We start from the raw sequence: 12,712 nt of genomic DNA on the forward strand, positions 1-12,712 counted from the left end.
AAAAACCCAAAAATAGAGCCTGGGAAATTCACAGAAGTTATTTATACAATACAAAAATTCCCGGCTGTAACTTAATTTTCAATCATAAGACTCAAATGACTTCATAAATTGTGTTTACTCTTGAAATGGATCTTGTGTAATAAGATAATATAATGCTTCATTAAAAGAGAATAAGGAAAACAGACTTAGTTAAGAGCTACTGTAACGAGCCGCAGGACGGGCGGTTGTCACGGAAACCAATTGCAGGATCTGTGAACTCTTCTAGAATTGGTTTTCAGGTTCTGCTTGTAAAGTGTGTTAAAAGGGGTCATCAGAGCACAATGAATGACTGTTATTAAAACTCTCGCTGTACATCGCTGAATAGGTTTTAGTCTATCTCCACTGCATTATCCCCTTAACAAAGAGCTTTACATGCAGTTATTGTCAAAATGAATATCCACAGTCGTTAACGGATATTTTTACTATACAAAGTGAAAACAATTACATTCCATTGTATAAATACATATTGCTGCTCCATATCACACTAGGAGTAAACAGCATCTCTAATCTGGTAATATATTACTTTTTAGTTATATAGATGTGATTCCTGCAGCGTTACTCCGTCTACTTACACAAAGCCGGCAGGCGCTTCACAATCTGCAAAACTAATAAAGAAAACATTTATACAGTGAAACTAATATGTCCATACACATAAGATTGCTGGAGACCTAGAAAATCCCTGCATTAACCCACCAAAGATACATATTATTTCAGTAGGTATAACTAAATATCTCCAGGGTGAATTGTCTGCACAGAGACAGATCTTTCCAACCTTTCTGTCTCCTAAAAGGAGACATTTGGGAATACATTTAGTTGCTGAGGTCAAAATTAGCTAGTCAACAGACACTGTCAGAAGCAATAGGTGTCCATGCCCCTTAGGTAAGCATTGGCCAAACTCTCTTTCGGCTGACAGCTATTTATCTCGATTCCCCAATACACATGAACATTCAGCTGGTTGAGCATTCAGTTGTAAACTATGGAGAGATCTGTACAGAACCCTCTTCTCCCTTATATGAATAAATATCCCAATCCAGTCAGGCGGGAAAATTGCTCAGTATGGAGTATGTATGGAGTATAGAGCGTGGAGAGAGCACAGTAATCTGCTCCAAGACTCATCCTGCAGAACAAAAGAATCTGGAGGATAAATTCTGCCAGCCCAGTCCTTACCTTCTTCCCTGACAGATGAAGTTAGGAGAGTCTAGAGGCCTCCACAAACAGTAGATAGTTGACTAATCGCATTAAAATTAGTGGGTTTTTATCAACAGCCACAAAAAAATTAACACATGATCATGGGACTGTAGACTCTAATAGTGGTATGGGAGAATATAGTAGGTAAAAATAGATAAAAGGTATTGATTTTTCCAATGACATGGTTTCTTTACATGCAAATGAGATAATAAAATTACTGTAGAAGAAACTAGTTCTGAGCCTGTCTCTCATTTAAAATATCGATTAATTTGAGTAAGAACTTGGCATGGTTGTGGAATGAGATGAGAGATCAGTGCAAAGCTTTATTCTTTTCTCAAAAACAATATCTGATGTAGAAATTTTTGTAGAGATAACTTATACAATATATTAGGAGTATATAGAAAATTTAGTATACGATATGTTACCATGCTATTTTACATATTTGTTTAGAATCTTCTTACTGAAACTGGAATTTCTTTCTCTTTTAAAAGCCTCTTCGTGGAAAAGCTCCTGTAGACCTCATTACAGGGGATTCACTCATAGAACTACAAGACTCACAAAATCCATTCCAGTACTGGATAGTAAGTGTGGTAGAAAATGTTGGCGGAAGATTACGATTGCGCTACGTTGGCTTGGAAGAATCAGATTCTTGTGATCAGTGGTTATTTTACTTGGACTGTAGACTTCGACCTGTTGGTTGGTGTCAAGAAAATCAGTGCAGAATGGAACCACCTTTAGGTAAGTTTTAACACATTGCTGTTGTTTTGTTATGGTGGAAAGAAAATATCCATTGCATTAAATTCATATGTATAAGATATTGTCTGTAGGACCTTCATACGTATATACAGAAACCACTGCTTTCTGATCCACTAAAATACTTTAATTGACCATATTTAAATGCTTATTATATGTGAACTTGTATATTTACCAGTTTGTATTCAAGTAGTGATATTCTCCTAAATGCTCTGATTTCTCTTAAATAAACTATAGTTTCCTATCATTGACCTTAAAACATAACCCGTAAATTAGCTGATCTACTTTTCATGGTGTTGAGTTTTTTCCTTTGTTTGTCGGAAACCAGTGGTCTGCTACTAGTGGTTTTGCTCAGGAAACAGGTCATCTTTGTTTATGCTCATTCCGTTCTATATGGCTGAACATTTGAGCTATCCTTGGTTAGTAGGTTATCTAGTCTGACTACTGCTTCAAATGATCACAGATCAAAGTTTGTAGATTTGTAGCTCGTTGATTTCCCAATTGTTCCTCTAACATCATCGTGATTGTTTTTAACATTATCTAGGGCAATATACTGGGCTGAATTTATCAATTGTAATGTCTGGACAGATATTGAGATGCCAATTATTCTTTACTTGTGGGAAATAGCAACATACGTTTCATCCTGGTGAATAGGTTGTATTTTATTTAATTATTCTTTGTGGTCATCGTTGATGGAAGACATATTAAAACTCTTCAAATGTCTTCAATTTGTTCTGAAGGGTTCTGTGTTTAATCAACAAGGAATGTTAAAGTTTTTTTCAGATCTTCATTAGCACTTAAAGGAGCCCATCAGGGGATTCCTGCTGCCTTAACCTCGAACAGTATTATTCCATCACAGAATACTATATTGCTGCCGTGTGTGTCAAACTCTTAAATGTTGTGTTGTATCTGAGTATACATAGTTGGAAAAACTAGTCAGGAACTATTGCCCAAACTCATCATGTGTGGGGTTTTTTAATTCACTTTCTTTTTTCTCTTGTGGTATTAGTAGCCATTTTTAGTCCCAAATTAATCAAAATGGCTAACGCAATTCATGAATTTCATGGAAAGTCAACAATAGTCTTTTTTTCTATTTTGAACTGATGGCCAAAAAAATGAGCAGAAAAAAAAAAATAGTGTACTCACAAATACACCAGGTAGGAACTACAGTGAAGTTGCGCCAAATTTGGAGACATTAAAAACAGCGATTCGGAGTAGAACAAATATGTCTCCAATAACATTTCTGATTCATGCTGCCTTTGGTTTGTACAGCATTAATCTCATGACTGCTTCCTTGTAAAGACGTTATTTTATCATGCAAACAGTTTTTAAGATGCCTTACTATGACAAGCAAATATTATTGAGGGGTCCCCTGTTTATTACAACCCCTTAATTGGCCAAAAAGAGTTAGAAATGTACGGCTGGCTGCAGCTGATCGTCGGTGTTTGTAATGCTAGGCCAGCTGCGGTCATTTAAATTGGGCAGTGATTGTAAAAAACAGAGGAACAAGGACTCCAATGAGTAGTAATGCTGATATATACTAACATAGCAGGATCGATATGTGTTATGTTCTCACCTATGCATCTATGCAATAGTACATACCATTAATGGGACCGTTGTTTTCTCCTTGTCGGATCATCATAACAGTCATTCATGCATTTGGAAACCAGTGAAATGAATGGAGTCTTATTAATTATGTCTCATGAAAAACAAAGTCTTCTGTTCAGCAGTTTAAAACTATTTCTTAATTGGTCAGAAAAAACAGTGATGTCAGTATTAAGCATATGCGTCTCTAGATCATCATGATCGAAAACGCGTTTGTTCTTATAGACATAATAGTAATGGCATTGTCTTTATTTTGATTTTCAATCTGACCAATAAAGAAGTGGTTTATAGCTATTGAACAGAGGAAGACTTCATTTTATATGAGACAGCGATGACAAACATTCCATTTTTTTCACTAGTTTCCATCTAAAATGGCCAGTCATTGTGAAACAACCCTTTTTGAAATAGTACTTAGAATTATGAATGAAATAGCTAAAATTATATATGATCATGTATCATCCATGTTAGGCTTGCTGAAAACTCAGTACTTTCATGATATTCCTGTATTTGTAATACTTTAGATCTTTGTCCACTGAAAAGTATGTCTGAATGGAAAAGTGCTCTTGAAAAGTCTCTGGTAGATGCTGCAAGAAGTCCTCTCCCACTCGAAGTGTTCAAGGTAAGATGTAGCTTGGGTTTTAAGACTGTACTGTCATTTAATATTTTTACACATAAATTAAAATGTTGCATAAATAGCTCCAATCTTTAGTTATTCAATTGAATAGATTGCTGACGGAGGTGTACATAAAATTCATGTGACTCCATAGCAAAAGTTTTGAATGTCCCCACATCTCTAAAAAAAAAATTGTCAGAGTGGGAGGGGGTCATATTTCTTAACTTTTATAAACAGGAAGAGAGGTATGTATTGTGTTATGTACACAGTAATTATGCCCCTATTAAAGCCCCTTAGAGTCTTCATCCATGAAAGCCCTTTTATGGCTATTATAGAGTTTGAGGCTTTCAAAAATGTCCCCACCCACATACACAGAGTATGATACCCCCACTCAGTATGGTGCCCCTACAGCCATCACTCAGTATGATACCCCTGCACAATATCATTGCACCCACACAGTATGATGGCCCCTCTGTATGATGTTCCCACAGTCCATCAATATGATGTTCCCACAGCCCTCACTCAGTATGATGGCCCCACAGTTATCACTCATAATGATATCACAGTATCATTGTCCCCACAAACACCTACACAGTATGGTAGCCCTTCAGTATGATGGTCCCACAGCCATTCAGTATGATGCTCTCACACTGTATGATCACCCTTCTCAGTTTGATACTCCACAGCCCCTTTACCGCACACAGTATCATGGTCCTCACAGCACCCTACATAGTAAGATTGCCACTCAGTATGATGCTTCCACAGCCAACCACTCAGCATGATGTCCCTTACAACCCACCTGCCACTCAGTATGGCTTCCCTCACAGCGCACCCCCACTCAGTATGAGTGCCCACAAAGCTACTGACGTTAAAAAAGATAAATAACATAAACACTACTCACCTCGGTCCATTCCAATGGCACATTGCTTCAGTCTATGCAACTTGAGTATTGAGGCTCTGCATTTCAGGTGCAGTGTAGTGATGTCTTCGCGCCTGAAGTGCACAAAGTCTCAGACTCATAGGCCGAATGGTGGATTACGGAGCCTTTGGCTCCCAGATCTACCATTCTATTCAATGGTATCTGAGTACTGGTATTGCTATACTACTGAAATTGTGATAATGGGCAGGGGAAGGTCAGGGCCTGAGTGTCGCTGGGCCCACTGTTTTTTGGGCCCATAGCGGCTGTGCGGTCTGCCAATATGGGCGGCTCACCCCTAGTTGGTGATATAAAGAAAATTGCAGTTTACTCTCATAAATGCACAACATACAGTAGGTTACCGCATTTCTTGGGCCTCTTACTACCAGCTTTCACAGAACTTGAACTCACTGATTTTGGTATTGATGTATAGGGATACATTTATTTTGCAGTGAATTTAAATTTACATTAGCCTCTTATGGACCTTGCAATTCTTTGTTTTTGCTGTTTCGATTCCCCCCCTTATTCCAAGAGCCAGATTTTTTTTTTATTTTTCTGTCCACAAAGCCATGTTAGGGCCTGTTTTTAGTGCGACATGTTTAAACTTTTGAATTAAACTGTTAATTTTATCATATGATGTAATGGTGAGAAGAAAAATTTCAAATGTGGTGAAATAACAAAAAAAAAAAGTGCAATTCTGCAATTGTTTTTGGGGTATTTTATTTACAATCTTCATTTTACCATCAAACTGACCTGCCAGTTTGATTCTCCAGTATGATTATGTAGATATATAGTTGTTTTATTTAAAGGAAACCAATCACCAGGATTTTTGTATATAACCTAAAGCCAGTGCTATACTGGCACTATCAGGCTGATAGACTATCAGAGGCCCCGCCCCTTCTGGTCACATGGGTATGACCTCACACAGGTCCTGCAAGTGAAAAAGTGAATCGATGGTATAAAATACTTATGCTAATTCTAACAAGGGGAGGGGATAAGTATAAATACCGCCCAGATATAATCTGATTCTCACCTGCCACTCAAGAAGCTGCCGATTTTATAAACTTTACTTTCTTGGATTTCAAAACCTATACATCCGAGCTGATCACTACAGGTATGTATAGAATCAGCCTGATAGTGCCAGTATAGCACTGGCTTTAGCTTATATACGAAAATCCTGGTGACCGCTTCCCTTTAAGTGGTAAAAAAAAAATGTTTGCTTGTTTTGTTACATTCCAAGAGCTGTAACATTTTCAAGCTGAAATATTTTTAAATATCATTTTGGAGTATATACGATGTATTGATCGCCTGTTATTACATTTTTTTTGTTGTCGTGGTGGCTGTAAAACTGCTTGCATTTTGATTTTTTTTTTCTCTTTACGCTGTTTACTGATCGTATTGATTTATTTGATATTTTTATAGATCGGACCGTTACAGACACAGCAATACCAAATATGTGTATTTTTAAACATTTTTTTTCTTAATTTTTAATGTGGTAAAAGGGGGTTATATTTTTTAAAACATTTTTTCTACTTTTTACTGAATGTAATAGTCCCCTTAGGGGACTTGAACCTGCAATGGTTCATTGCTGTGGTATAGCAGAAATCATAGCTTCCTATGAATACCAGCAATGGTTTTCACAGAAGTACTGTAATAACAGCCACAGGGGTCTTCAACTGAACCCTGGCTGTCATGACAGCACATAGGCATCCTGCAATTGCGTCGTGGAGGTGCTGTTGATGGGTCAGAACAGCGCTCCCTTCTGCCGGCTGTTAGAGATTGACCATGGCATTTAACAGGTTAATAGCCGCAAGCAGAACACCGCTCCATCCATGGCTGTTGGAGGCAGATGATGGTTGAATAGTTCAGCCATCATCTGCCAGGAAGGATGTAGGCTTGGGGAGCGTGCCTGCATCAAAGGCAGGGAAACGACTTATGGCAGACATTACGTCATAATTTGTTAAGTGGTTAAATTCAATTAAAATACATTAAAATAGTGCAAACAGTGACCCCTGTCTCTAATCTTAGTTGTTTGAAGGGGTTGCCACTACTGGAAAACTTTTCCTTAACTACTAAAGTGCCCAACATAATATAAAAATCACATACCTCCCAGACTTGTACTGTTTTTGCAACATAAGAACTGGGTCTCTTGGATGTTTTGAAGGAATATTGAAAGACTAAATACTATCTACTAATTTGATGTTTTAACCTTATGAAGGATCATGCTGACCTAAGGCCCCATTCATTCACTGCCGGGATGAAGGTGGAGGCCGTAGACCCAACTGAGCCTTCTCATATTCGTCCTGCAACTATCTCTAAGGTGAGTAACATTTTTGGTCAATAATGGCAAAAGTAACTATGGGGAATTTGTATGACCTAAATACAATCTTGTTACTGTAGAGCAGTGTTCCACAAATCCAGTGTTCATGGCCCACCAACAGTGCAGGTTTTCAGGCTTTCTTTAGCATTGCACAAGTGATAATTTAATCACCTGCACAGGTGATGATTCCAACATTTGTGCAATGCTAAAGGGTACTTTACACGCTGCGATATCGGTACCGATATCGCTAGCGAGCATACCCGCCCCCGTTGGTTGTGCGACACGGGCAAATCGCTGCCCATGGTGCACAACTTCGCTAACACTTGTCACACGGACTTACCTCCCCTGCGACGTCGCTCTTGCCGGTGAACTGCCTCCTTTCTAAGGGGGCGGTTCATGCGGCATCACAGCGACGTCACACGACAGTCATCCAATAGCAGAGGAGGGGCGAAGATGAGCGGCCGGAACATGCCGCCCACCTCCTATCTTCCTCATTGCTGGTGGACGCAGGTAAGGAGATGTTCGTCGTTCCTGCGGTGTCACACACAGCGATGTGTGATGCCGCAGGAATGACGAACAACATCGTACCTGCAGCAGCAACGATATTAAGGAAATGAGCGACGTGTCAACGATTTTTCACGTTTTTGCGCTCGTTGATCGTCACTCATTGGTGTCACACGCTGCGATGTCGCTAACGGCGCCAAGAGTCACGGATTTTGTGACTCACATCCGGCCGCTGTAGCGATGCCGTTGTGTGTGAAACCTATGAGCGATTTTGCATCGTCGCAAAAATGTGCAAAATCGCTCATCGGCGACATGGGGGTCCATTCTCAAATATCGTTACTGTAGCAGTAACGAAGTTGTTCCTCGTTCCTGCGGCAGCACACATCGCTCCGTGAGACACCACAGGAACGAGGAAGCTCTCCTTACCTGCCTCCCAGCCACAATGCGGAAGGAAGGAGGTGGGCGGGATGTTCGTCCTGCTCATCTCCGCCCCTCCGCTTCTATTGGGTGGCGGTTCAGTGACGCTGCTGTGACGTCGCTGTGACGCTGAACGAACCGCCCCCTTAGAAAGGAGGTGGTTTGCCGGTCACAGCGACGTCGCATGGAAGGTAAGTAGTGTGACGGGTCCGGGCGATGTTGTGCGACACGGGCAGCGATTTGCCCGTGTCGCACAACAGATGGGGGCGGGTACGCACGATGGCGATATCGGTACCGATATCGCAGTGTGTAAAGCGGCCTTAAAATGTTCTGAAAGGGCTCAACTTGGTTAACAAGTATAATAAAAGTCAATGTCTGGGCAGTTTGGCTCTCCGCCGACATACAGCCAGCTGAAAACAGCATTTTTGGGGCGAAGTAGGGTTTTTTTCTTGACAAACTAGATCCAAAACGTTATTTTTGTCCTCATGGAGAGCCATGCAGACACTGCAAATGGCTTGCACTAGGGTGCTGGCTCCCATCATTCAGTGAAGGCAGCCGGCTCTTTGTGTTCTTGTTTCATGGACGACACATCCAAGAACTAGCAATTTTCGACCGGGTACCAGAGCACTCTGATGGTTAATCGAGTATCTAGTAGTGGCGAGCACGCTTGCTCATCACTATAAAAGATATCACAATAGGAAAATATAGATTATGAGCAAGCACTGGAATTATTTTTAGGAATTTAGTATTGGACGACTTGAATAGATTGTGTTTAAGTAATAGTAAAGCTATTTATTTACTGGCTTTTTACATCTTTGGATGATATGCGCTAATGTTAAATTTTGCATCTTAAATCAGTGCAGACATGTATATAGTGCGCTGTGCTGGGCTGGTACATGGTGGGTTTCTTACGTAGAAGAAAATCTTGTTATCCCATGGCGTTGCCACAAATTTTGTAAATTATACAGAATCCTACGAAAGAAATCTGTATTAAATTTGGAGCACGTGAGGTACACGGAGTCCTTATGGCTTCTTACAAGATAGAGTTTTTATGGAGCCATATTAGAGCAATGTCCATGAGGCTGATTGTGATTATAGTCCATAAATAATTTCTGTCCAATAATAGTATAAATATCAAATGAATACAGCAGCTTCTCAATCTAAGACAGTCTTGTTCATATTTTTTTCATACACTTGTTAGATGTATATTCATTTTTTATAGCTTTATTCCATCCAGAGATGGGCCACCCACTATTCCATCCATCTTTATAATTTGTATAGATTTTTTTTCTCTATAGCATAATTTGTTGCAGACTGTGTAAATGCTGCTCAACAATGATAAAGCAGGTAAGACAATGGTCCAAATGAGCCTTATGTATTAATACATCCTTCTGGCTGTATATTGCAGGTTTTTAACAACGTATACTTCCTAGTAACCATGGATGATTTGAGACCAGAGGCAAGAAACGTGTCGATGCTTTGTCATGCTGATTCCCTGAGTCTCCTGCCGATCCAATGGTGTGTTATAAATGGGGTTAATCTCACACCTCCAAAAGGTCTGTAATACATACACTGTCTTATAATAATGTCATAGAGGTACTTCAATTGTAAGTTTCTACAATGAGTATTTGGTGCATTTTTGACGCTGAGTTTATGCATTGTACAAAAAATGCAGCATCTTACAGTTTAAGCAAAATGGATGGAATATATAGAAATATCCTGTCCATTGTGTTGTTTTTTTACCTATGGTGCCTTTTTCAAATTTGCACCATGATAATTTCTCTTCCAGCCTTAGGCCCCCTTCACACGCACGAGCCTCCGGTACGTGTTAGGTCTGTTCCTGCACGTAGCGGAGACACGGGCACACGTACTCCAATGTTAATCAATGTACTGAGTTACACTTTCGTTTTTCCATACGGAGCTTGTATGCGTGATACGCTTTTTGGTGCATTAAATACGGAAGCATGCCCATTTTTCTCACGGAACACGCACACACGCACCCATAAAACTCAATGGGTCCATGAGCACACGTACTTGACACGGATGCATCTCCGTATGGTCCGTGTCCGTTTTTTTGCAAATATGGCAATGATTGTATCATTTTGAAACAGGTGCTTGTGAATAGAAAAGGACCCTAGGAAATCTAATTTATCTTGCAGGACACAGTGAGGGTGACTGAATTGAACACACCAGCAACATATTATCCCATTCATTAAATGATTTTTTCCAGCTACACGTACTAGCAAAACGGAAGACATATGGATGGAATACGCATTACATACGTACTACAAACATGGACACACGCACATCTCAAATGGACATACGGATGACACACGCATCACACATGGAGCCAGAAAACGGACATTAAAAACGCAACACGGACATGAAATATGGAACGCATAACACGAACGTGATTTACACGCACGTGTGAAGGGGGCCTTAGGCTGAGTTCACATGTCCTGTAATCATGCGTTAGTTCAGTTCCTGCAAAGATCCATTGGCAAAATGTCTGTCGGATCTGTGTTTTTTTTTTTTTTTAATCTTGGGGTCTATGGAGAACGGATTCGTTAACAGATTGCGATTTATCTTCATTTGAAACGGAATCCTGTAAGAAAAAATGGATTCTATACAAATGCAAGGAAAACAGATGGCTAAATAGCAATCCGTTAAAATGATCGGTTCTCCATAGACTCCAGTGTTAAAAAAACGCATCCGGCAGACATCAGTTATTTAACAACAGACAAAAAAGTTGTGTTTGCACAAATTTTTCCCAATGAATCTCTGCAGTATATGTTTTAACAGATGATTACTGGACATGTGAACTCAGCCTAAAGCCTCCTTCACACATCCGTGTATCCGGTACATGTGGTGTCCATTTTCACACTTACCGGAGACATGGACACACGTAGACCCATTAAAATCAGTGTTTGCTCACACATCCGTGTTTTCACATGGACCATGTGTCTGCGTGGAACACACATATCCGTGTGCTCTACATAACGACATGTCCGTTTTCTGCCGGCAACACTTATGTCACACGGACCGCACACTGATGTGATCTGTGTGACATCAGAGTGACACATACCGGAGGAAACACATGTTACTTAGGAAAAAAAATTTTTTTTATAGTTACCGGTCTCCGGCACTGCTGTCTCTGTCTCTGCTATTGCTTCCAGGTCCTGCTCATTATGCTCATTAATATTTATTGCACTGACCGCAGATCTGGAAGTAACAGCAGCGCCGGAGACTGGTAAGTATACAATTTCATGCTGTCTGTGTGCTATCCGGGTGTCACACGGATAGCGCACGGACAGCATACTGATGCCATACACAGTAACACATGGATGGCCCACAGAACTTCACAACGGACCATGCAAAACGTTATTTTTTGCACGGACGTGTGAAGGGGGCCTAGTATGCATCTTCTTTGCAGATTTACCCCCTTAGACTTGGATGAGAGGAGGGAAATCTGCAGGTAAAAATTGCATATGTGCAGTGGAAATGTACTGAAAATGCATGTAACCCTCATATGACTGTACCAAAAATTGTTTACCAAAGCTGAGTAATAGGGAAATTCCAAAACAAAGCAGCCTTATTTACAACAGGACACACCAAAAAGTGACAAAACTGCAGCAGAACACCCCCCCCCCAATAAAAAGCATGTAGAAAATGTAATAAAAAGTGCAAGTAACCTAATTTAGGTAATTGATATAGAAATGCTGCAGAGAATCCGCAACATCAAAAACTCCCCAAATACTCATCATTGGAACACAGCCTAAAGGAATAGGAAATCATTTATAAAAAAGTTACTTTATCCCAATACTAAATGGATGGTAAATTTATATTGTGTCAAAATTGTGTTATTGCCTGTTTGCAAGGTACGTCTGATAATGTAAGGATCAGCATAGCTAACTGGGAGATGCGATGATGATTAATGTGTTAAATAATGTGAAAGTGGTTTGGACCATGATGTCATTCATTATTTGTATTAGACTTTATGGATATATATACTGTATATTTATATGGGCAATCAATCCAAAAATATGGACATTAAGAAAGATTTAGCCCTTTATGTACATTTGCATTTTTCTATCAGTAAGTTTGATTTGCCTTTCCCAACATCAATATTGCAGAAAAACAATAGGTTAAATTCGATAGATTTATTTGCGGTTTCTATTTGTTTGCAATTATTGATGTTAATGGTGTCTCCACAAGTTTTCATCCAACTCATCAAGTGTTAACAGAATTAACAGGAAAAACATGATGAATATTTGTGAATGTACAAATGTGATATTTTTATCCTTCTTTGAATGCATCTGACCCGTATTACGGTATATTGTAAGCATTTCCTCATATT

At 39.6% G+C, this 12,712-nt stretch overlaps 1 protein-coding gene across 4 annotated transcripts in view; it reads left to right on the plus strand.

The window, feature by feature from the left end:
• Positions 1-12,712, plus strand: part of SFMBT2 (Scm like with four mbt domains 2) — a 365,966-nt gene that overhangs the window by 225,500 nt on the left and 127,754 nt on the right. For all 4 annotated transcript variants that reach the window (XM_075345324.1, XM_075345321.1, XM_075345322.1 and 1 more), the window contains 4 exons: positions 1,719-1,965; positions 4,107-4,204; positions 7,333-7,434; positions 9,764-9,911. In XM_075345324.1, coding sequence (XP_075201439.1) covers positions 1,719-1,965; positions 4,107-4,204; positions 7,333-7,434; positions 9,764-9,911 — 595 coding nt within the window. The remainder of the gene's footprint in view (positions 1-1,718; positions 1,966-4,106; positions 4,205-7,332; positions 7,435-9,763; positions 9,912-12,712) is intronic.

This window comes from Anomaloglossus baeobatrachus, chromosome 4 (assembly GCF_048569485.1).
Source record: "Anomaloglossus baeobatrachus isolate aAnoBae1 chromosome 4, aAnoBae1.hap1, whole genome shotgun sequence".
NCBI classification, from domain to species: Eukaryota; Metazoa; Chordata; class Amphibia; order Anura; family Aromobatidae; genus Anomaloglossus; species Anomaloglossus baeobatrachus.